Below are 22,398 nucleotides of genomic sequence, written 5' to 3'. Positions count from 1 at the left end.
TGATAGAGCAAGACTCCGTCTCAAAAAACAAACAAAAAAATTAATTGTATAAGCAATAAATACGTCATGTAGAAGATGTTTTTAATATACTCCCCCATTATCCCAGTGCTCATTGGTAACTTCATATTTTTCTTTGCATTTATTTTTTTTCACAAAATGAAATGACCTGCTTTCCATCTTCTATGTCCAAAATATTGCATATTATTACTCTTAGTGACTGCCTTAATATGGTCCACATTTCCTTTGGAACATTTGGATGGTATTTTCAATTGTTTCAATATTATAAACAGTGCAGTAATTAGCAACTTTATACATGCATTTTTATGTATTTATGTAATTTTTTTTTTCCTAAGAGTAAACCTAGAAGTAGAATTGCTGGAACAAACAGTATGTACTTTTTATGCTCCCCAGGGAAAATATACAAATCTATACTCCCACCAGTGGTGATGAGGTTGCTTGGTTCCAAACATTGGTATTAATCACTGTCTTCCATCCTACCTGGCACCAAATATTATCATTTTCGTCCGTTTCATAGGAAAAATAAAATTAGATTGTTAAAGGTGGAAAGGACCTTGGAGATCCAACCCACTCTGATTAATGTCTTATTACAGTTTTTAGTATGGGCGAGAAAATGCTCTTTCTTACCTTCTATTCTAAAACATTAAAATATGGAGTGTCTTACATAATCACCTATAATGGTCAGATCTCTAGTCCTGGTGAAGACGTTTAGATTACTTTTAGAAAAGGTTGAAGATCTTGTAATTTTTTGTGAAAATTATTCTGAAATATAGTATGATTAAAATAGAAACAGCTTATTGCAAACATCAACTTTGGAGAAGCATCTTATTTTCATCTGTAAGAGTATTGCCTTTACAACGACTGTTGTTAATGTTGCTTCTGAAGTACTGACTTTGTGATAGTTCTGTCCTGTGTCTGTCATCCATTTCACTAAACATTTCCTGTGTTGTGTGTAATCCCTGTGCTTTCCTAATAAACAATCTCTTTTCTCTGTTCCTGTTCTTATACTGTGTACATGGCATCCTTTTCTTGTCAGATTTCTAACTTAGGGAATTTCATTCTCTGTCCTCATTCAGTTACAGGCGTCACCAATTATGTAATGCGGTATGTCACTGTACCCTTGCGTAAATGTACTAGTGACGAATTAAGGGCTGTTATGTTTCCCATGTCAACAATGAAAATACCTCCTCAAACAAAAGTAGAAGAGGCTCCCTTGGAGAAAGTAGAGACACCTCCCAAGGCAAGTGTGGATGCACCCCCCCAGGTGAATGTGGAAGTATTCTGCAACACAAGCATGGAAGCATCCCCCAAGGCAAGTGTGGGCACGGTCCCTGAGGTGAGCACGGACTCATCCCCTGTGGTGAGCGTGGACGTGTCGCCTGTGGTGAGCACATACGATTCTGAGATGAGCATGGACGCATCCCCTGAGTTGAGCATAGAAGCACTCCCGAAGGTGCATCTGGAAACAGTTCCCAAGGTGAGCATAGAGGCATCCCCGGAGGTGAGCCTGGAAGCACCCCCAGAGGTGAGTGTGGAGGCAGCCCCAGAGGCAAGTGTGGAATCACCCCCAGAGGCGAGCCTGGAAGCACCCCCGGAAGTGAGTCTGGAAGCACTGCCAGAGGTGAGCGTGGAAGCACCTCCCAAGGGGAGCACAGAAGTAGCCCCCAAGGAGAGTGTGAAAGGGTCACCCAAGGAGAGCGTGGAGGCATCTCCTGAGGTGATGGTGAAAGCATCCCCCGAGACATCCCTTAAATCAAGCATGGAAGCATCTCCCAAGGCAAAAGCAAGAGACGCTCCAAAGGTTTGTCAAGTGCCTGTTATTGACAAATTTTCTATTAAAATATGTATATTTTGTTGTATAGTTCACGATAGGTCAGATTTTACAACATAACCAGCATATTATTTATAATATTCTGCAATATAATTAATAAAATAGGTTAACTCAAACTAGGAATTTAAAATTCTCTGATGTTCATTGTACCACTTTTCCTCCAGAGCCGAAATATTAGTGAGTTTTTATTAGAAGGGAGAAAATGTAAGTTTATATGAACTCTGTTTCTAAACTCTGAAGAAATGTTTTTTGAGAAATGTTTTAAACCCTGAATTAGGATTTGGAAATTGAGTTTGGTTTTGAAGGATAATATTTCTTTTAAACTTGTTATTTCTGTGATCTCCTGGAATTGTATAATGTAAATTGTTAGTCCAGAAGCAAATATCAATGTCCTGATTCTCATGCTCTAAAAGAAAATTGCAGTTTAAAGAATTCTAATTGTGTTTTATTCAGAATGTTTTTCTCTTAAAAAAAAAAAAAAGCCAGCTGCAGTAAAAGAATTGTTAGTAATTTACCATATTGTGTTTATCTGTTCAGAAATCAGAAATGGACAAACAGGCCTTAATCCCTATTGCCAAGAAGCGTCTATCATCGTACACTGAATATTATAAATGGTCATCATCTCCTGCAAATGTTTGTGGTCTGCCGTCTCCCATCAGCACTAAGTAAGCAGCTTATTCGCAACTGTTCCTGATAGGCATTTTACTAGAACAAATTCCGTGTCAGTGTTTGATGAGTGAAATAATATAGTATGCATGGTAACACAAATGTAAAGGGAAAAAAGCCTGTAAAAAGAGATTTACTTTTCAGAAAAATTCCCCGATTATAATGTCGTCTCATAATAGCATCTTATATTTTATGAAATTGTATGCTGAAAATTAATTAGCAAATGTGTATTACTTTTTCTCAGCAGGCAAATCCAAAAGAACCGCCCTCCATCACCATTACCACTTATTTCAAAACAGTCACCACAGACTCCTTTTCCTTATAAAATAATGCCTATTCAACACACCCTGTCCGTGCAAAGTGCATCAAGTACTGTCAAGAAGAAGAAAGAAACAGTTTCTAAAACCACTAACAGATGTGAGGCTTTGAGCCAAAGGCATATGATCTATGAAGGTAAGTTCTTTCACTAAGAAGTTTATCTTAGCAATACAGAAAATCTTACTGTATTCTGGGAAAGGTTCACTTCATTTTATTCCCCAATTGAGAGAACTTTAGGGAATTATTTTCCTTTTAGATAAAGAGAATCTAACCAATCTCTGGTACATTGGAATGTATCTTCTTGTCCTTGCCAAAGCTTTCTTCTCACCCCTGTGTTTTGAAAAATCCGTTTTTGGAACTGCTTTTAAAAGCATAGGTCTGGCCAGGCATGGTAGCTCACGCCTGTAATCCCAGCACTTTGGGAGGCTGAGGTGAGAGGATTGCTTGAGCCAAGGAGTTTCAGACCAGCCCAGGCAACATAGGAGAGAGACCCCTGTTTCTACAAAAAAAAAATATATATATATATATATATATGTATGCACACACACAAAAATTAGCCCGATGTGGAAAGGGTAGGCTATATATTCGGTTAGGGGGTTGAGGATAAGAGTAAGCCATATTATACCATAACCGCCTAGCTTAAGGTAATACACATCTGTAGTCCCAGCTAGTAGGGAGGCTGAGGTAGAAGGATTGCCTGAGACCAGGAGGTGGAGGCTGCAGTGAGCCGTGATAGTGCCTTTACACTCTAGTCTGGATGAGAGATCGAGACCCTGTATCAAAAAAAAAGCACAAGTCGGATGAGAGGTTTGATCTAGATGATTCCTAAGATCCCTTCTAGCTCTGATAGTGATGGTTCTTGGAGAGAGCACATCCACTCGTGGATGAGCAGGTTTTTCCCAAGATTTAGGTTCGTTTTTATATATAGGCCATAATGTGGTGTCCCTTGATTTGTGTAGTATTCCTGAAAGTGCCATATTGCTGTTTTGCCTGTCACATGCATTCTTAATACCCATGGACATTACTTAATTTCAAAAACACACTGGGGAATTTTGCTTTTTTAGGGAATTCCACAGTGAATTTTTTGTAACAGAAACAATCTTTTAATTACAGATTATTCATTCCTGATATGTCTTCTCATTTTCATATGTGATTTATTTAAAATAAATTAGTAGTTATATAGACCAAAGTATTATAATATGCCTCTGTGTACTCACCTTATTTTACTGATAGTTTTGTTATCTACAGTTAGCTACTCTATGATCAACCAAATGTACACACTATTATCAAGGTTTAGCTAAATAGTAATTATATAGTAGAAACGATGCACAGATCTCAAAATGTATACCAGATACATTTCTGTTTGAGTATTTAAGATATTTGTACCCTTCGTTTGGACCGAGCATAAGCTTGTCTTCTATATTCAGTATTTCTTACTCTTTTCCCATGGGGTCAGTTGATTCAGTTATCTCAAAACCACTAAAACGAAAGTAGAAGTACATTATTTCATTTTGGAACAAGTAGGTGTTAAAAAGAAACAAAATGCTTCTGCTGTTGTTGGGAGTGCAGTTTGAACAAAATCTGTTATATAATCACCTATAGTTTGCTTGTGATTTATAAATTTTGGACTACGCACATATATATATATATTAATGTTTTGGATTGTGTTGCACTTCTTTGTTGAAGTGAGAGTTGATTAGCTCTCTAACTGTTGCACATATTTATTTAAACTAGAGTCTGGTAATAAGAGTACTGCAGGTATTATGAATGCTGAGGCGGCAACAAAAATTTTGACAGAATTGCGCCGCCTTGCTCGTGAACAAAGAGAAAAAGAGGAAGAAGAAATACAACGGGAAGAAATGCAGCGAAGGTCAGCACAAAGTCTTCCTTCCTATGCTATAAATCTTGAGTGGGGCCCAAATTTTTGAAAGTCAAAATTTTACCCTCAAGTTATAAATTCTCAAAGAACAATTGACTCTCTTCAGTGAAGATCAGAAGTTCCTCATTGCCTGTATAGGAAGCATTTCAAGCCCTTGTAAATGGCTAAGGACCGTGGTGTGTGGATAAATGGCACAGTCCTTTTTAGCCTCCATACATCACGTGCCATTAAGGTGTGCTAGGAGGATGCACAGAGACCAAACTCACATTCAGGATTTGATCTCTCAGCACCAGAGTGGTATATAAGAACAGATCTGTTTGTGTTCACTAATGTCAGCCCTTTATTTTAAAAGACTTGTAACGTCAGGATTTTTAAACCTGAAAATTATAGTTACTCATGTTTTACTTTTCCTGTGATCTTTGTGACACCTGTATCTCATCAGGCCAGTGAGTCATTGCTAGAAGGATTTCCTTTGTGGGCAGCAAATCTCATGTACAGTTGTGTGCATTCAAATTCTAGCACAGGTTTCTTCCTCCTCCATCTTGAGGCCTATTTTATGTCGGGCCTTATAATGTAAACCTCTGTCCACTGGCTGCAGGGAATAACAACAGTACTGACTTTGATTTAAGTATTTAGTGTTATTTGAAATAATCACACATTTTCCATATGCTTATATGGGCTTGGGAAAAAGAAGAGAATATTATGAATTACAAAAAAAAAAAACTCTAACTCGAAGAATATTATTCATCGCTTGATATAAACAGAGCTGATTTAGCATTTGAAGGTGCTGAATACTAGGGAACCACCAGACTCTCCTCTAAATTATCTCTATTATCCCCACGAGAGATTGGGTGTGAGCACGTGTAAATAAGGCCTTTTAGGGGATGTCGTGTCTCAAAGACAGTTAAGGAATGATTTCCTCTCACGTGTGTGTGTTTTTTAACAAGCAAAGTAATCTATTACTTGATTGAAATATTTTTCTGCTCCCGAGGGCTAGTTTTTTTCTTTAAAAAAGGGTGGAATTGTGTAATTCCTATATAGTAACAACACAGAGGATATAGTGACTCTGGTGTAGATATAAATTGTATTACTATACACAGGAAGTTTCACTATAAAAACTCACATACTAGTGCAAGCTGAGTATGGTAGCAATCAAGATAAATACTAACAATTATTTAAATACTCTCAGGGTCATTAAGAAATCAAAAGACATGGCAAAGGAAGCAGTTGGAGGCCAAGCAGAAGACCACTTGAAACTCAAAGATGGGCAGCGACAAAAGGAGACTAAAAAGAAGAAAGGATGGTTGGATCAGGAAGACCAGGAAGCACCACTGCAGGTTTGCTGGCTTGACAATTTATCAGGGGATGAGAACCAGATTATAAAGTTCAGATGGAACCCAGAGCAAAAATCTCTGTCTCTGAGAAAGAAGACATGAGCAGATTCTCTAGCTGCATTTTATTTTTTTATTTTATTTATTTATTTATTTATTTTGAGACGGAGTTTCACTCTTCTCAGCCAGGCTGGAGTGCAGTCACAGGATCTTGGCTCACTGCAACCTCTGCCTCCCAGGTTCAAGCCATTCTCCTGCCTCAGCCTCCCAAGTAGCTGGGATTACAGGCGTCTGACATCACGCTCAGCTCATTTTTGTATTTTTGGTAGAGATGGGGTTTTATCATGTTGGCCAGGCTAGTCTGGAACTCCTGACCTCAGGTGATCCGCCCGCCTCAGCTTCCCAAAGTGCTGGGATTACAGATGTAAGCCACTGTGCCCAACCTCTGGCTGCATTTTTATGTTACAGTCTCTATTACCCAGTACCACTGCAGGTCATTGTCAGCAATCCTCAGAAAACCATAGAATGTTTTCCTAGTGAAATAAGCAGAAAACAGCAAATTGTAGATTAGTAGTCCTTAATTTGAAATCCAAATTGCTTAAACAGATTCCACATCCTACATTGGTTTCCCCCATCTTGCATTCTGTGGTACCATATACAACTCCATCAACTGGACCTTACACCCCTGTGACAGATAAGATAAACCATACATACTTCTACAGGTTTAAAATCATTAACTGAAGAATGTCTCATCTATCTAAAGTCAAATCACTGGGTAAATAAGTGCCCAAACTGAGCTCAGACTATACTCAGTTTGAATTATTACCATAGCCCAATTTATATTCCCAGTTTTTAGTGTATCATTCACCAGCATTGGTCATATGTTTTATATATGATTGTTTATGCTTGCATTTCTCAGGAGGGTGCCTTCAAGAATCCTCTCAGTGCTTTTGAGAAATGTCAGGCTGTTGGCTCCTGTTACTGTGTTAATGGATAGCTCCACAGTCACATACTTTGAATTAGGATGGTGTGATGTTCATAACGATGACCCTGTGGTCCTGAATCCTCAAGATAACATTTAGCCTAGCTTTGTGCATTCTAACTAGTGCTTTGAAAATTGACAATCCACAAAATCATAATATAGGAACCCTCATTCAAAAGGTTACACTCTGTTGTTATACTAGATAACATTTACCATTGAAATTTTTAAACTAGAGTTCTCTGATGTCACTCAGGTATCTTGAGATTAAATGATATTTTTATGCAAATTTCCTAGAAAAGGGATGCCAAAATAAAAGCTCAAGAGGAAGCTGACAAACGCAAGAAAGAACACGAGAGAATTATGTTACAAAATTTACAAGAACGGTTAGAAAGGAAAAAGGTACTCGCTCTCTGTTTGGGGGGACTTGATTCTGTGTTTAAAACAATGTTGGGCACCTGATATCAGCATGTTTTTAAAAATCACAAATCTGATATATGCTAGGTCCTAGTGGTTTTCCCACTCGATTCTCTTCCTTATCCAAGGATCTGACCTCTCCTACATAGAAGGCTGTCCTCTTACTGATCATGCCTCCCCCTCATGGACCCTTGGTGGCCATTACAGTGATGCCTCACTATATCAAACCTCTGGTAACAAAACTCCTCTGAGCAGGAGGACTCCAGTCATGGTAGGGGTTGGTGGAAGTTAAGACTTTCTTCTAAACTGGCTGGAAATTGCAGCAACTACATGGGGAGAAGCAGAAACTGCAGGCCTCTTTGAGAGGCCAAGGTGCAGGCTATTTTTAAGGTAGGGCCACATGTGAGTTCATCTGCAACCCTGGTCCAGGCTGAGTTGCTGCAAGGCCTATCTGGTAGTAGATTGGTCACCTTGAGGGGGCCAGGGAGCTACAACTCTCCTCACTGCAGGGAAGGAAGTGTGCACAGGAGAGAGAATTCCTGTCCTCTAAAAATATATTTCTCCTCCACCTCCTATCTTCTCTCTTCATTAACACAATAACAGTGTGGCATCATTGAGGTGTATTATTTTCGTTAACATTGGCTTCAGGAATTAACTGAAGACTAAAGACTAAAATTATGTTAAAAGCTCTAATTGGTTTGCAATAATATATGCTTAGTCTAAGTAATGAATTTCTGCATATGCAAAATTAGGAGTGAGATGTCATTTGGATGTTTGTGTTATAACAAATACAGCGGTCATCATTCAGGGCATTTTATAGCTGAAACTGGGATTCGGATAGGGACTCAACTGCCACCGTAAGCCTTTTGTTGGTAATATTTGTGGTTTTGGAGCAATCACTGCCATTGTCCACCTCTGTGAAATGGGGATAATCAAATCCTTTAGGACAACTGTTTGGTTTCTAATCTGTTTTCATGTTTGAATTTTTATTTTCCTTTAAATAGAGAATAGAAGAAATTATGAAGCGGACGAGAAAGACAGATGTGAATGCCTCAAAGGTAGTCTCCATACTCCTACCAGCAGTGTATAAGAATGCCTCTTGTTTCACATTATTGCCAAGTTTTTCACTTTACCCAATTTGGTGGTAATGAAATAAAGTATTACATTTGCATTTCCCTGATTATTAACAAGGTTGACCGTATTTTCATATCTTTAGTTAGCTCTCATGTTTCTTTTGTGTGAAATATTTTTTTCGATCTTTTGCCCAAGACTTTTGGGTTGATTTGTCTCATTGTAGTTCTTTAAATGTTATAGATACTGCTTCTTTTTTGGTTATGTGTTGCAGATACCTTCTCCCAGTTCACAGCTTATCTTTTCTTTTTCTTTTTTTTGTATACAATGCGTACTGATCAAATCAGGATAATTAGCAAATCCATCACCTCAAACGCTGATCATTTCTCTCTTTTTTTTTTTTTTTTTTTTTTTTGAGACAGAGTCCTGCTCTGTCACCCAGGCTAGGGTGTAGTGGTGTGATCTCGGCTCACTGCAGCCTCCACCTCCTGGGTTCAAGTGATTCTTCTGCCTCAGCCTCCCGAGTAACTGGGATTACAGGCGTGCACCACCATGCCTAGCTATTTTTGTATTACTATTAGAGAAAGAGTTTCAACATGTTGGCCAGACTGGTCTCGAAATCCTGACCTCAGGTGATCCACCTGCCTTAGCCTCCCAAACTGCTGGGATTACAGGTGTGAGCCACCATGCCCGGCCAGTTTATCTTTTCTTAATGCTATCCTCTCCTGGATAGAAGCTTTTTTCTTTTTTCTTTTTTTTTTTTTTTTTTGAGATAGAGTCTTGCTCTGTCACCCAGGCAGGAACACAGTGGTGCAGTCTTGGCTCACTGCAACCTCCACCTCCCAAGCTCAAGCAATCCACCCATCTCACCCTTCCAAGTAGCTGAGACTACAGGTGCATGCCACCATACCTGGCTAATTTTTTATTTTTTATTTTTATTTTTTTTTGTAGAAACGGGATTTTGCTATGTTGCCTAGGCTGGCCTTGAACTCCTGGGCTCAAGCGATCCACCCACTTCAGCCTCCCAAAGTGCTGGGATTGCAGGCTTGAGCCACCGCACCCTGCATTCTGATTTTAATGTTGTTGAATTTACCAGTATTTTCTGATGACTAATGAAGTCAGGCACCTTTTCATAAATGCTTACTGGCCTGTTGGAGATTTGCTTTGGTGAAGTACCTTTTCAAATCATTTGCCCATTTTCCTATTTTGTCACCTGCCTTTTTCTGATTGAATTGTAGGCATTTTTACCTACACTGGTTAGGAGTCCTTTGGATATATATATTGCAGGTATCTTCTTCCATGCCATAGTTTGCCTCACACTCTCCTAATGTCTATTGATGAACCAGACAGAAGTTCTTCATTTTAACAAGTTCAAATTTATCATTTTTTCCCTTATGGTGAGTGTCTTTGTGGTCTGTTTCATAATTATTTGCTTACCCCAATGTCATGTCTTTTGATGGAGCGCATGTATTCAAGGCCTTTTTCCTCCAGATTCTGTGCTTTTTACATTCTATGCTATAAGACTGATATTTTGTCTGTTTGTAATTACCCAGTTGTGGTCATTTACATTAAATGACATGAGAATTTAGAGTAGAAATGCCATTTCCAAAAAGTGCTGGGAGTCATCATGTCAAAGTTCATTCAACTCACTGGGAGTTTTCCCTCAAGCAGCAACCAAAGGCTGGGTGCGGTCGCTCACGCCTGTAATCCCAGCACTTTGGGAGGCCAAGGCAGGAGGATCTCTTGAGCCCAGGAGCTCAAGACCAGCCTGGACAACATAGTGAGACCTTGTCTCTATAAAACAGTTTAAAAATTAGCCAGGTGTGTTGGCACGCACCTGTAGTCCCAGCTACTTGGGAGGCTGAGATGGGAGGATCACTTGAGTCCCAAAGTTTCAGGCTGCAGTGAGCTATGATCGTGCCACTGCACTCCATCTTGGGCAACAGAGTGAGACTTTGTCCTCCCCCCTCCCAAAAAAAAAAACAGCAGTCAAAAACTTTTTAGCTATTCACTGACTAGTCCTATCCTGCCTTAGTTAAGGTTCTGAGCAGGCAGAGAACAAATGCCAACCCAAAGTTGTATTCCCTTGGCTCCTGCCCAAGGAAATCTTTCATTCTTGAGTGTCTTCCTAGCTAAAAGACACAGCTACGGGCATCTGTCCCTATCCCCTGTAGATTCTTGGGGCCAGTTAAAAGAGGTTAGATTTTTTTACCTTTTCGTTGAAATGACAAAAATTAGCCATCAGTCCAGCTTTGAAGTCACACTTCATTGAAATTCTAAACCAGGATGATTGAATATTAGGTATAATCAAGATTTCCTTTTTTAATCGTAGGTCGCAGAGACATCCAGCCATGACATATATGAAGAGGCTGAGGCTGACAATGAAGAAAGTGACAAGGACTCATTGAATGAAATGTTTCCATCAGGTTAGTTACCATTTACGAGCTAGACTGCTTAGGTTCATATCCAGGGGCTCCTCTGCTTTTGAGCTGTGTGGCTTTGGGCAGGTCACTTAACCTTTCTGTGCTGAGTTTTTCCCGTCTGAAAAAGGGGAAGCTAATGTCCTTTTCCTAGAGTGGATATGAGATTTCAGTGAGGTAAATCCATGTAATGCTAAAAACAGTGTCTCACACATAAACTCTCAATAAATATCAGCTGCTGCTGCTTATTATTTTAAAGATCATGCTAATAGACTGTAGACAGCAGCTCTTTCTCAGTTGAATGTGAGGATTGCCAGCATTTCATAGCTCAGCTCCTCAAGGCATCCATGATTGACCACAGGTGGAATTCCACTTTCCACTTCATTAAGAAAAATTGAAGGCCGGGTGCGGTGGCTCATGCTTGTAATCCCAGCACTTTGGGAGGCCGAGGCGGGCGGATCACAAGGTCAGGAGATCGAGACCACGGTGAAACCCCATCTCTACTAAAAATACAAAAAATTAGCCGGGCGTGGTGGCGGGCGCCTGTAGTCCCAGCTACTCGGAGAGGCTCAGGCAGGAGAATGGCGTGAACCCGGGAGGCGGAGCTTGCAGTGAGCCAAGATTGCGCCACTGCACTCCAGCCTGGGTGACAGAGCGAGACTCTGTCTCAAAAAAAAAAAAAAAAAAATTGAAACCATGTCATAATAAGAATGCTTTCTCAAATGTATCATTGACTCCATTACAAGTAGGAACCACTTTATAGTAGCAGTAATTGCCATTTGAGAAAACACTATTTGTCCATATTTTTCCCATTAGTGGATATTGAACAGGAAAGTCAGGTCCTCTACTGGGTGCTGGGGATGAAGGGGTGAAAAGACATGGCCTCAGCTTGAAGGAGCCATAGCCAGTGGGAAGACAAACATATGAGCAAACCATAATACTGCCACAAGATGATTGGGTTGAAAGAAGTTTGGTGAAAATACAATGAGAACATAGCAGTAAGAGCCCCTCAGTCTGCCTTAGGGCATTGAGGAAAGCCAAAGGTAGAAGGTAATATTAGAGGTAAGACGAGGCAGGGCAGTGGCTCACGCCTGTAATCCCAGCACTTTGGGAGGCCGAGGTGGGCAGATCACGAGGTCAGGAAATCGAGACCATCCTGGCTAACACGGTGAAACCCCATCTCTACTAAAAATATAAAAAATTAGCCAGGCGTGGTGGCGGGTGCCTGTAGTCCCAGCTACTCGGGAAGCTGAGGCAGGAGAATGGTGTGAACCTTGGAGGCAGAGCTTGTAGTGAGTGGAGATCGTGCCACTGCACTCCAGCCTGGGCAACAGAGCGAGACTCCATCTCAAAAAAAAAAAATTAGAGGTAAGACGAAATGCACAAACAGAATTGGCTAGGTGAGTGATCAGGGGAGGGGCGAGAATCTGGAGCAGTCTTATCACTGGTCATTATTCTTTCCTAGCAAAGGAAAAAGGACAGATTTCTTAAACGTAGCCTCTTGGTGCCTCAAGGGCAGAGTGAGTGTGTGTGCTGAGCAGTGGCCCGGGACATGGCTTGGGAAACACTGTGACTGCTGGGCCTGCCTCCCAGGAGTACTGCTGCTTGACTCTTCCTGCCTTCAGGCAGGTGATACCCACTCCCCATCCCATCAGGATCATAGCCTTCACTTTTTCTTGAATTCTTTATTGAAACTCCATATTTAATTGTGTTATTTTTTTTCCTAGCCATTCTAAATGACACAGGCTCACCTACCAAATTTAAAATACCATTCAACAATGCCAAGAAAATGACACACAAGCTGGTATTTCTAGAAGACGGTACTAGCCAGGTCCGTAAAGAGCCAAAAACATATTTTAATGGCGATTTGAAAAACTTCAGACAAAAAAGCATGAAAGACACTTCAATACAGGAAGTAGTTTCAAGGTGAGTCACTTAGCCAGCTTATCTAAATAAACTTGGCAGGATTATGATTGACATTCTTAGAATGCTAAATAATATGATCCCTTGTGCTCTTAGTTTGTACCAAACACCATGTCATATATTTGACTTAACAGAAATAAACTCATCCCCACAACAGCCTTGCTAGGTAAGGATCATCATCCCCATTTATAAAGACAAGGAGACTGAGGGTCAGAGAGGCTAGGGGCTTTATTTGCCCAATATTCTGCTATTAAAGGGCAGAGCCCAAATTCAATTCCAGATACATCTGGCTCCAAACTTTACTTTTGTTCACATTGGTTAATGTTATCTCATAAAGTTGGGCAAGAAGACATTTATTGAGTGATTGCTATATACCAGGCATTTTATATTACCTATTTCAATTATCATCACAACTCTAAGTGTGACAGTGAGATCCTCATCTTATTATTTTTTTATTTTTCATTTTTTTTAAGAGATGAGGTTTCACCATGTTGGCCAGGCTGGTCTTGAACCTCCTTGGCTCAAGTGATCTGCCCAACTCGGCCTCCCAAAGTGCTGGGATTACAGGCATAAGCCACCATGCCCAGCCATAATATGCTCATTGTCAATGTAAGGAAACAAGGTCAAAAGGTCAGGAGAGCAGGAACCAATTCATGGAAAGGAATGCTACATGGGCAATTGCCTGAGAAGACATTCATCTGCAAGGCCCACAGGAACAGGAGTCTGCTGAGAGGTGTGATGATGTGGAAGGAGCATTAGAGCTAGAAGACCTGTACCAGTTCTGTTACTACACCTCACTGGCCGCATCCTTGACCAATCTAAGGGAGGGGTAGGGTTTCTGGAGTCCTGCTTGCTTAGCTGCTCCTACTCCTGGTGCTTCCGTGGGACCTAGAGCTTTCTGGAATACAGTTTGAAAATCAGTGTGTCCTGTGATCTCTAGGGTTCCCTTCAGTCATCCTGTTCTATGATTCTGAAATGTTTTTTAATTCCAAGGCATTTCTTAGAAGTTAATCAAAGGACAAAGCTTCTTTTAGGCCAGAGCCTTGGTTTGGGAATAATTGGAATTCTAACCAAACTGTCTCTTTCCAGACCATCTTCCAAAAGAATGACCAGTCATACAACGAAAACCAGAAAGGCAGATGAAACCAACACCACCAGCAGATCCTCTGTTAGTGTGAATTATGAGGAGCAGCGTATCTGTGACAAGATCACCAACATTGTAAGTCACACAGAACTATCTTTGTCACATTTTTCTCCTGACAGGCACAAACAAACTCTGAAGGATTCCATGACATCTCGCCAAAGTCCCCAGATACCTTTAGATGATAAGAGAAGAAGCAAACCTGTTTCTCCTCATTTGGGTAAGTCTTCATCTCATGTACCTTTTTCTTGAAAGGCAATTGACCCTGAACCTCCCTCCCCTCCTTCTAGCTGCTCTAGGGCAGTCTTTGCACCATATAGCTTTGGAAGAGAAGGAGAAGACAGTTGTGGGTCTGCAGGAATGATATGAGAGTCTTCCATTAAGTTGGTTTTGAGAGAGTAGATGACTTCATTCTAATTTTTATGTCCCACATTTCATGCCAGATATAAAAAATAAGTTCTGGCCAGGTGCGGTGGCTTACGCCTGTAATCCCAGCATTTCGGGAGGCCAAGGCAGGCAGATCACTTGAGGTCAGGAGTTTGAGACCAGCCTGGCCAACATGGTGAAACCCCGTCTCTACTAAAAATACAAAAATTAGCCGGGTGTGGTAATGCATGCCTGTAATCCCGGCTACTTTGGAGGCTGAGGCAGGAGAATCACTTGAACTCAGGAGGCGGAGGTTGCAGTGAGCGGAGATCATGCGACTGCACTCTAGCCTGGGTGACAGAACAAGACTCTGTCTCAAAAAAAAAAATAATGTTCTTTTCAAGCTTGTATCTCAGATTCCTCTGAGCTCCTGGTCTGCTGGTTGCTTGGCAAGCACACAGACAGTTGCTTAGGGCAGAAGATTAGGGAGGTCTTCGGAATAAGCCTCAACCTGTTTCCAAAACCAGAAGCCTCTTGTTTTTCTTTCCTTGAGAAGTTCTCTTTGAAATTGAGAAGCACCTTGGGCCTGGTTGGGGACTGGGGAAGTGGAGGACATTTATAGGACCAATGTGTCAGCAACTCCAGAGGGGCTGCTGAGAGTCCTGGGCATGTGCCCTGAAGGGAGGCCAGGGACAAGTTGCTGTGAGACTAGCATCTTCTCTACTAATCTTTCTTTTATTTTTCCCTCTGGTCAGATACGTAAACCTTACTTAGCCTGGGAGATAAATACATCTTCCACTCTGGATAACTCAACTCCTGGGCCCATCAGTCCTCAAATTTTTCTGCTTCTGACTTGAACCTGGTAAAGGAAGTGACACTGAAAAATTGAAAGAAACTGTCAAAAGGCCACCTTGATGTATATCTCAGATGTTAAAATCATCTTGTTCTCTTGTGTCTAAGCAAGAGTTCTAAGTAAAGAGTGGTTTTTGTTTTCTTTGGAAAATCATCATTGTCTCTCATTCTTGTGTTGTCCCACCAATGTGTTTGCTGGAGTGAGTGCATCAAGGATGCTTTCCTGAAACTGTAACTGTGGAGTTTCTAGAAGAATCTGATTGCAGAACTAATTCTCTTTCAGTATATATTTGAAATCTTAAAGTAATGCGTTTTCTTTTTCTTTTTTTTTTTTTTGAGACGGAGTCTTGCCCTGTCGCCCAGGCTGCAGTGCAGTGGCGCAATCTCAGCTCACTGCAACCTCCGCCTCCTCATCTCAAGCAATTCTCCTGTCTCAGCCTCCCCAATAGCTGGGATTACAGGCGTGTGCCACCACACCGGGCTAATTTTTTCTATTTTAGTAGAGATGGAGTTTTACCATGTTCACCAGGCTGGTCTCGAAATCCTGGTCTCAAGTGATCTATCCGTCTTGGCCTCCCAAAGTGTTGGGATTACAGGTGTGAGCCACTGCACCCAGCCAAGTAATGCTTTTTCCGTGTACCAGTGACAATTTTGACAGCTAAAAACTCACAGTTGATCTTGTAGAGAACATAATAGATTATGCAAGAGCCACAGGATCGTTCACAAGAGCTGTCAGATTGTTTCTAATATAAAAATACCAAAGGTTGCAAAATCCAATGAATTGTATTTTACCATGATATATGTATATTTTTAACTCCACCCATCTGTGCCAGTGAGTACACAGGCACTAATAGCCTCAAATGCCAGGAGTCCTGTAAAGCCCCATCTTGGAACAGTCAGCACCTTTCATGCTCTTGTCAGTGTTTCCTTTTGAAGGACATATTGGTGTTTATCTACAGAAACATATATTATTTTTATTGTGTACATAAAGGAGTACATGGCTGTTGTCCCATGGGGTATGTTTAATTCCTCTAAATGTTTAAAGTACTTTTCTGCCTGTACTCTCTAGTTCTGTCGTTGAGTATACACTCAGGCTTGAGATACAACCAAAATTTGCTTGCCTTTCTCTAGCCACTGGCTGCCAGTGAGTTCGCATGATGGGCACACAGAAGTGCACACAGATGTACATACACATATGTATGCACACACAGTATATGATTCCATAAAATTCAAGTGCAGATTAATTCTCCTAATGAGTTTTCAGTGTTGAATCGTAAATAGTCTGAAGCAGGCCAGTGTTCCTTTTGGCTGCCAGTCTTGGATTAGTAAAAGGAGGTAATTCTTTCAGATTCCCTGGTTCTTTGCCACTCAGAGTATTGTACTTTTGATATAGAATAGAGAAGGTTACCTTTGGTTTAAAAACTATTTTTATATACTAGCTCTTTCATGTATAAAACAGAGACAGTCATCCTAACAAAAGAGTTTCTGTTATTTTTCTGCACAAATGTCTTGTGTTGAAACACTGTTACAGTTCCATATAAATGTGTGCTATATAAAATAAACTTTGCAGATAAAACAAGGGTTTTTTCATTATAATACTAAAAAAAGTGTACTGGTGGTGGTATAAAGACAACAATTATTGTTGGCCGAGCTATGAACACAGGCAGCCAGCAAATTCAATGAACAGGGATCAAATCCCCTGATTTTCCTCTTCATCCAGTTGGTGATTTGGCAGAGTTCCACTTCTGGAATAGAAAGATGTGAGTTTTTTTGTTTGTTTGTTTGTTTTAGAGACAAGGTCTCACTCTGTGGCCAAGGCTGGAGTACAGTGGCATGATCATAGCTCACTGCAGCCTCAAACTCTGAGGTTCATGCAGTCCTCCCACCTTAGCCTCCTGAGTAGCTGGGACCACAGTCATGGCACCATACCTGGCTTTTTTTTCTCTCTTCTTCTTTCTTCTTCGTCTTCTTCTTTCTTCTTCTTCTTTCTTCCTCTTCTTCTTCTTCTTCTTCTTCTTCTTCTTCTTCTTCTTCTTCTTCTTCTTCTTCTTCTTCTTCTTCCTTCTTCTTCTTCTTCTTCTTCTTCTTCCTTCTTCTTCTTCTTCTTCTTCTTCTTCTTCTTCTTCTTCTTCTTCTTCTTCTTCTTCTTTCTTCTTCTTCTTCTTCCTCTTTCTTCTTCTTCTTCTTCTTTTCTTTTTTTAAGAGATAGGGTCTTGCTATGTTGCCCAGGCTGGTCTTGAACTCCTGGCCTCAAGTGATCTTCCTGCCTCAGCCTCCAAAAGTGCTGGGATTACAGGCATGAGCCACCACACCCAGCCTAGATGTGAGTTTTCAAGCTCTGGTTGTCTTCCTGCAACTATTTCAGTGCTTGTTACTCTTCCCTGTGATGGTTCTGTTGTATAAGTTGAGGCTTATTACTACCGTATCTTTTGATTTAAAAAAAATATATATATTTTGTTGTTTCTTTCTTGCCCTGTTTTATGGTGCTGATCTTGCTTTTTTTATCCTAATAAAAATCATATGAAGTAACCATTTTAAAGTGTATATTCACAAGGCTGTGCAGCTATCCCCACTATCTAGTTCTGGAACATTTTCATCACCCTGAAAAGAAAATCTGTGTCCTTTAAGCGGTCACTCCCCTTTCCCTCCTCCCTTCGCCCCTTTAATTCTCACATTCGGTGCTCACCTTGGATGAGGAAAACCCTCTTGCTTTGAAAAGTCTGGGCGTGCATGCTCAGGCAGTTAATTGTGCTCTTTTATACTCATCTCTTAATGACATCACTGTTACTGTGAGTGGCAAAACAAATGTTCTGATCTGCCTGTGAGTGTTTAGTTTCCAATCTTAAGTCATGCTTTATTCCAGCAGTCCCCAACCTTTTTGGCACCAGGAACTGGTTTTGTGGAAGACAATTTTTCCATGAACCTTTGGTGGGGATGGTGTGGTGGTTTTAGGATGACTCAAGTGCATTACATTTATTGTGCACTTTATTTCTATTATTCCATTGTAATATATAATGAAGGAATTATACAACTCACCGTAATGTAGAATCAGTGGGAGCCCTGAGCTTGTTTTCCTGCAACTGGGGGTGATGGGAGACAGTGACAGACCGTCAGACATTAGAATCTCATGAGAAGCACACAACCTAGATCCCTCACATGCATGGTTCACAATAGGGTTCTCACTTCTATGAGAATCTAATGCCACCACTGCTCTGACAGGAGGCCGAGCTCAGGCGGCAATGCAAGTGATGGGGAGCCACAGTAAATACAGATGGGAAGATTTGCTCTCCTGCCACTCACCTCCTGCTCTGCGACCCAGTTCCTAACAGGTCACAGACCAGCATCAGTCCGTGGCCCAAGGGTTGGGGACCTCTGCTTTACTAGGTTTTGTTTTTGATAAGGCAAGGTCCTTGTTCATCCCAAGTCTTTGGGGTCTGGTGCTTATGAGAATGGTGGTAGCCATTCCCCACTGAACATGCTAGAGCATTCTATATACTTTTAAATCAGCACAAACTAGACACATCCCATTCTTGTCAAACATATCACCTCCCTGTGTCTCATCTGAGCTGGAAACTCTTCACTGCCAAGTCTGGCGCCAGGTCCTGTTGATCCATCCATTGAAACTGTCTACCAGGATGTTCCTGTTTACAAGGCCAAGGTGATGGACATTGACCTAGCTTTCCCCTCATGCATTGCTGCCTCGCATTTCCCTTCCTGGTATCCTCTACCCGGAGGGACAGACCCCTGGCCTCTACCAGCAGATTCTGCAGATCAGCACATTTTCTACGCCTGTGTCATTGTGGACACTGCATGTGGAATGAAGTTTTTTAACAGCTCCAATCCCTAAAAACCACAAGAATGCAGTGTGAAATACCATAAAGAATGCCAGAAAGGCCCCTGAAGACCTGAACCCAGCTGAGAGGGCTGCTATCTCACGTGTGACACTGTGCACGTTGTTGCTCTTCTCTGATCCCTGTTCCTTGTCTGTCAAATGAGGGGGCTGTGCTACAATCTCTGCAACCTTTTCAGTTTTGAGACTCCACTGTTCTCAAACACCTCTAACTCCTTGGAGCCAGAGCCAGAGGGATCAGGAGGCATAAAACAGCAGCGACGGCCAAGGAGCCAGAGCGTGGAGGCAGACTGTGCATGACATTTTATCATGTCAGGGGGCAATTCCCTGTCATTTTCAGTGACCCCACCCCTCCAGTGCCTGGCCGGCCTGCTTGGTCGAAACAGGGCCCACAACAGCCTCCTTGCCTTTGGTCTCCTTACCAGTCCAGTTACAGTGTTTCCAGATGGGTCCTAGGCACCCATCTAATTCTGATTTCCCCAACTGTGTTGTAATCATTGCAGTTAGGTTTACATGTGCAATATGCCAGGTACTTAATAGGCATTTTCTTTTTGTTTGGTTGTTTGTTTGAGACGGAGTCTCGCTCTGTTGCCCAGGCTGGAATGCAGTGGCGTGATCTCGACTCACCGCAACCTCCGCCTCCCAGGTTTAAGTGATGCATCTGCCTCAGCCTCCTGAGTAGCTGGGACTACAGGCACACACCACAACACTTGGCTAATTTGTGTATTTTTAGTAGAGACAGGGTTTCACCATGTTGGCCAGGCTGGTCTCGAACTCCTGACCTCAGGTGATCTGCCCGCTTCAGCCTCCCAAAGTGCTGGGATTGCAGGCGTGAGCCACCGCGCCCAGCCAGGCATTTTCAATGCTCACAACAACTCTATGAGGTGTGGGTATTCATTTATGCCTATGAGGACACTGAAATTTGTGGAGAGCAGCATTTGTTCCAGGTCACACAGCTGGAAAGAGGCAGAGCTGATATTCAAACCCAAGTTTGTCCCTCAAGCCAACACCCCACACTGCTTTGGGAGTGGACATAGTGTCTTGAGGCTTGCAGGGTAAGGTCACAGACACCAGAGCGGTGTCTTTGGTGCTGGGAATGAAATGTTTGTTGGCATTTAGTGTGTTTACTGGGTGCCAGTCCCCTCACTAAGCACTTGTATTATGTCTCCCACATGGGATTCTGCAAAGTAGAAATTTTAGGTCTCACAGGTGAAGGATCAAGCTCAGAGAGGGTAACTTGCCCAGTCTCATGACTACGAAGTGGCAGAGCAGCCAGGATTTGAACCCTGGTAGCCTGGTGCCAGAGCCCACCTCGTTAACCACAAGCAGAGAGGTTCTTGATATTCTGATCCCATTAATTATGAGGGAGAAAATGTTTCTCTGCTGACAAATTGTTAAGTGGAAATTTACCCTCATTTCTCCTGAGCCTTAGGGGTGTCACTCTTAAAATCGCGTATTCAACAAACAAATGCCTTCTGAGTACTGAGCACTGTGCATGATGGTTTTATTGTGATGTGTCTATTTTTTACGACAATTTAGTGTCATGAGTGATATGCTAGAGGTGTGTCTAGGGTGTGGCTTGTCACTTATTAGCTGTGTGACCTTAGGCAAGCTTCTTAACCTGTTTTCTCATCTGGTAAACGGGAGCGATGGTGCGTGTCGGCTCTGATGCGTGTAGGTGCTTCACAAGATGCTGAAGTGTGAAGGGCAGGCACGCATCACGAAGCAAGCAATAGAAGCCGACTCCGGATAGACCTCAGTCTCCCGGGTGAGAAAGGTGGTGGAGGCGGTCTTGGGACTTTGGGCCAAGTGACAGAGTAGTGGGACGGAATTTTAGGCCAGGGTGCTTTTCCTCAGCAGAGCTCGAGCCATCCACTCAGGTTTTGCAGGCCAAGCAGGCTAGAAGGGCAAAGGGATAACAGGAGTGAGGAGGGAAACGAGTGAAGTGCAAACCATAGAATCTAGGGCAGATGCGGAGGGGCATTAGGGTGGGAAGGGGCTGAGAAGGAGGGTGGACCGAGGACTGGAGAGCAAGGAACTGCCGCAGTGAGAAAGAGTTCCGGAATGGGAAAGAGCACGTGGGTAGGAAGGAGAGCATGCGTCTGGATGCTGAAGGCCCAGGGCTCAGCCAAAGTGGATCGAGAGCATAGGCCGGGGCCAAAGCCCTTAGTGAAGGCAGGTGGGGCCCCCTCTCCATCCCAGGCCTGTCTTCTCTCCCCTCTCCCCGTGGGGCTCCTTTCCTTGCTGTAGCCTCAGGAACTCAGCCCACTCCCTTGGGAGCAGTGAGGGCAGCCACTCCTCATCCCCTGACCCAGCCTCATTGTCCCTGGGGCCCCACATGACTAGACAGACTTCATTGGTTTCAAGGTTTTCATGGCTAATTTCTGTAAGGAAACACACACAAGGGGATGTGCCACATTCCTAAAAGTGCTCATGGTTTCTTGCTGACAGGTTCAGTTCCCTTCTCAGAAGGCAAACGTTAGCACCAAAGGGCTTCTGCCCTTTGCTTTTATCACCCTCAGCATGGGACCCAGTTAAGACTAACACCCTCTCCTCCCACCCAGTTCTGCTTGTAGTTTGACGAGGGGTCCTTATGGTCTGAAGCCTCTTCCACCAGGAGAGTGCAGCAGACACCTGTCACATGGGGCCTCTTGTGCTGTGCCATAAGGGCCACATGGGTGTGGGCAGGTTGGATGACCCAAGAACACGAGCCTCAGAGGTGAACAAAAGACACTGGTGTGTGGTGCTAGTCTAGAAGCAGCGGCAACTGGGGAGCCTCAATGCCAGGCCAACCCCCTGCCTCTGCCCACAGCATCCCTGCATGTTCCCCCTAACTGAAGTGCATGGGCCCAAATGGGCAGCTTCCTTAGTGAGCCATATCCATAAGAAGGAGCGAGGGTGTCATTCAGCTGGCAGGTGGAGGCAGCTGCAGTTGAGATGGTCACGTTCAACCTGGACCTCGGGCTCCAGAGGGCACATGGGGAAAGGCACAGCGAGGAAGCACCCAACAAACAGGGACCAAGATGGCTTCTCAGTGCCATGCTTCATCGGGGATTCCCTCCCTAATCCCCTGGCCAAATCAAACCAATTCATCCTTTTCTTTTTCAGGGATGTGAAAATCTGGGAAATACTATTTTAGGTCAGGGTGGTTTCTGTTTGTTTTTAATTATTTATTTGTCAATCAAGTGGTTTTTACAGGTTTGTTTATAATTCCTATGTTCTGTGCACCTGCACTAAACTGAGTATATCCTGGAAGAATAAGTCATTTAGGTTTCTGGATTAGGAGTATCACCTTATAGCGATTCCACCAGGCAGAATGAAAAGACAGGAGGCAGG

General features: G+C 42.5%; 1 protein-coding gene across 14 annotated transcripts in view; it reads left to right on the top strand.

Moving 5' to 3' along the window:
* MAP7D3 (MAP7 domain containing 3) overlaps positions 1–15,366 on the top strand; it is a 33,618-nt gene extending 18,252 nt beyond the window's left edge. For 2 of the 14 annotated variants that reach the window (XM_055268338.2, XM_055268335.2), the window contains exons 8-19: positions 1,095–1,819; positions 2,387–2,514; positions 2,760–2,968; positions 4,568–4,703; positions 5,902–6,049; positions 7,320–7,424; positions 8,444–8,497; positions 10,843–10,936; positions 12,658–12,856; positions 13,943–14,021; positions 14,117–14,214; positions 15,116–15,366. In XM_055268338.2, the coding sequence (XP_055124313.1) occupies positions 1,095–1,819; positions 2,387–2,514; positions 2,760–2,968; positions 4,568–4,703; positions 5,902–6,049; positions 7,320–7,424; positions 8,444–8,497; positions 10,843–10,936; positions 12,658–12,856; positions 13,943–14,021; positions 14,117–14,179 (1,940 nt within the window). In that variant the 3' untranslated portion in view covers positions 14,180–14,214; positions 15,116–15,366. The remainder of the gene's footprint in view (positions 1–1,094; positions 1,820–2,386; positions 2,515–2,759; positions 2,969–4,567; positions 4,704–5,901; positions 6,050–7,319; positions 7,425–8,443; positions 8,498–10,842; positions 10,937–12,657; positions 12,857–13,942; positions 14,022–14,116; positions 14,215–15,115) is intronic. The other 12 variants (XM_063635383.1, XM_063635382.1, XM_063635376.1 and 9 more) reach the window with 8 other exon arrangements.
* Positions 15,367–22,398: the final 7,032 nt, after the last annotated feature.

Source organism: Symphalangus syndactylus, chromosome X (assembly GCF_028878055.3).
Source record: "Symphalangus syndactylus isolate Jambi chromosome X, NHGRI_mSymSyn1-v2.1_pri, whole genome shotgun sequence".
Taxonomy (NCBI): domain Eukaryota; kingdom Metazoa; phylum Chordata; class Mammalia; order Primates; family Hylobatidae; genus Symphalangus; species Symphalangus syndactylus.
The sequence above is the reverse complement of the archived record's forward strand: the minus strand, read 5'-3'. Positions and strand labels throughout refer to the sequence as shown.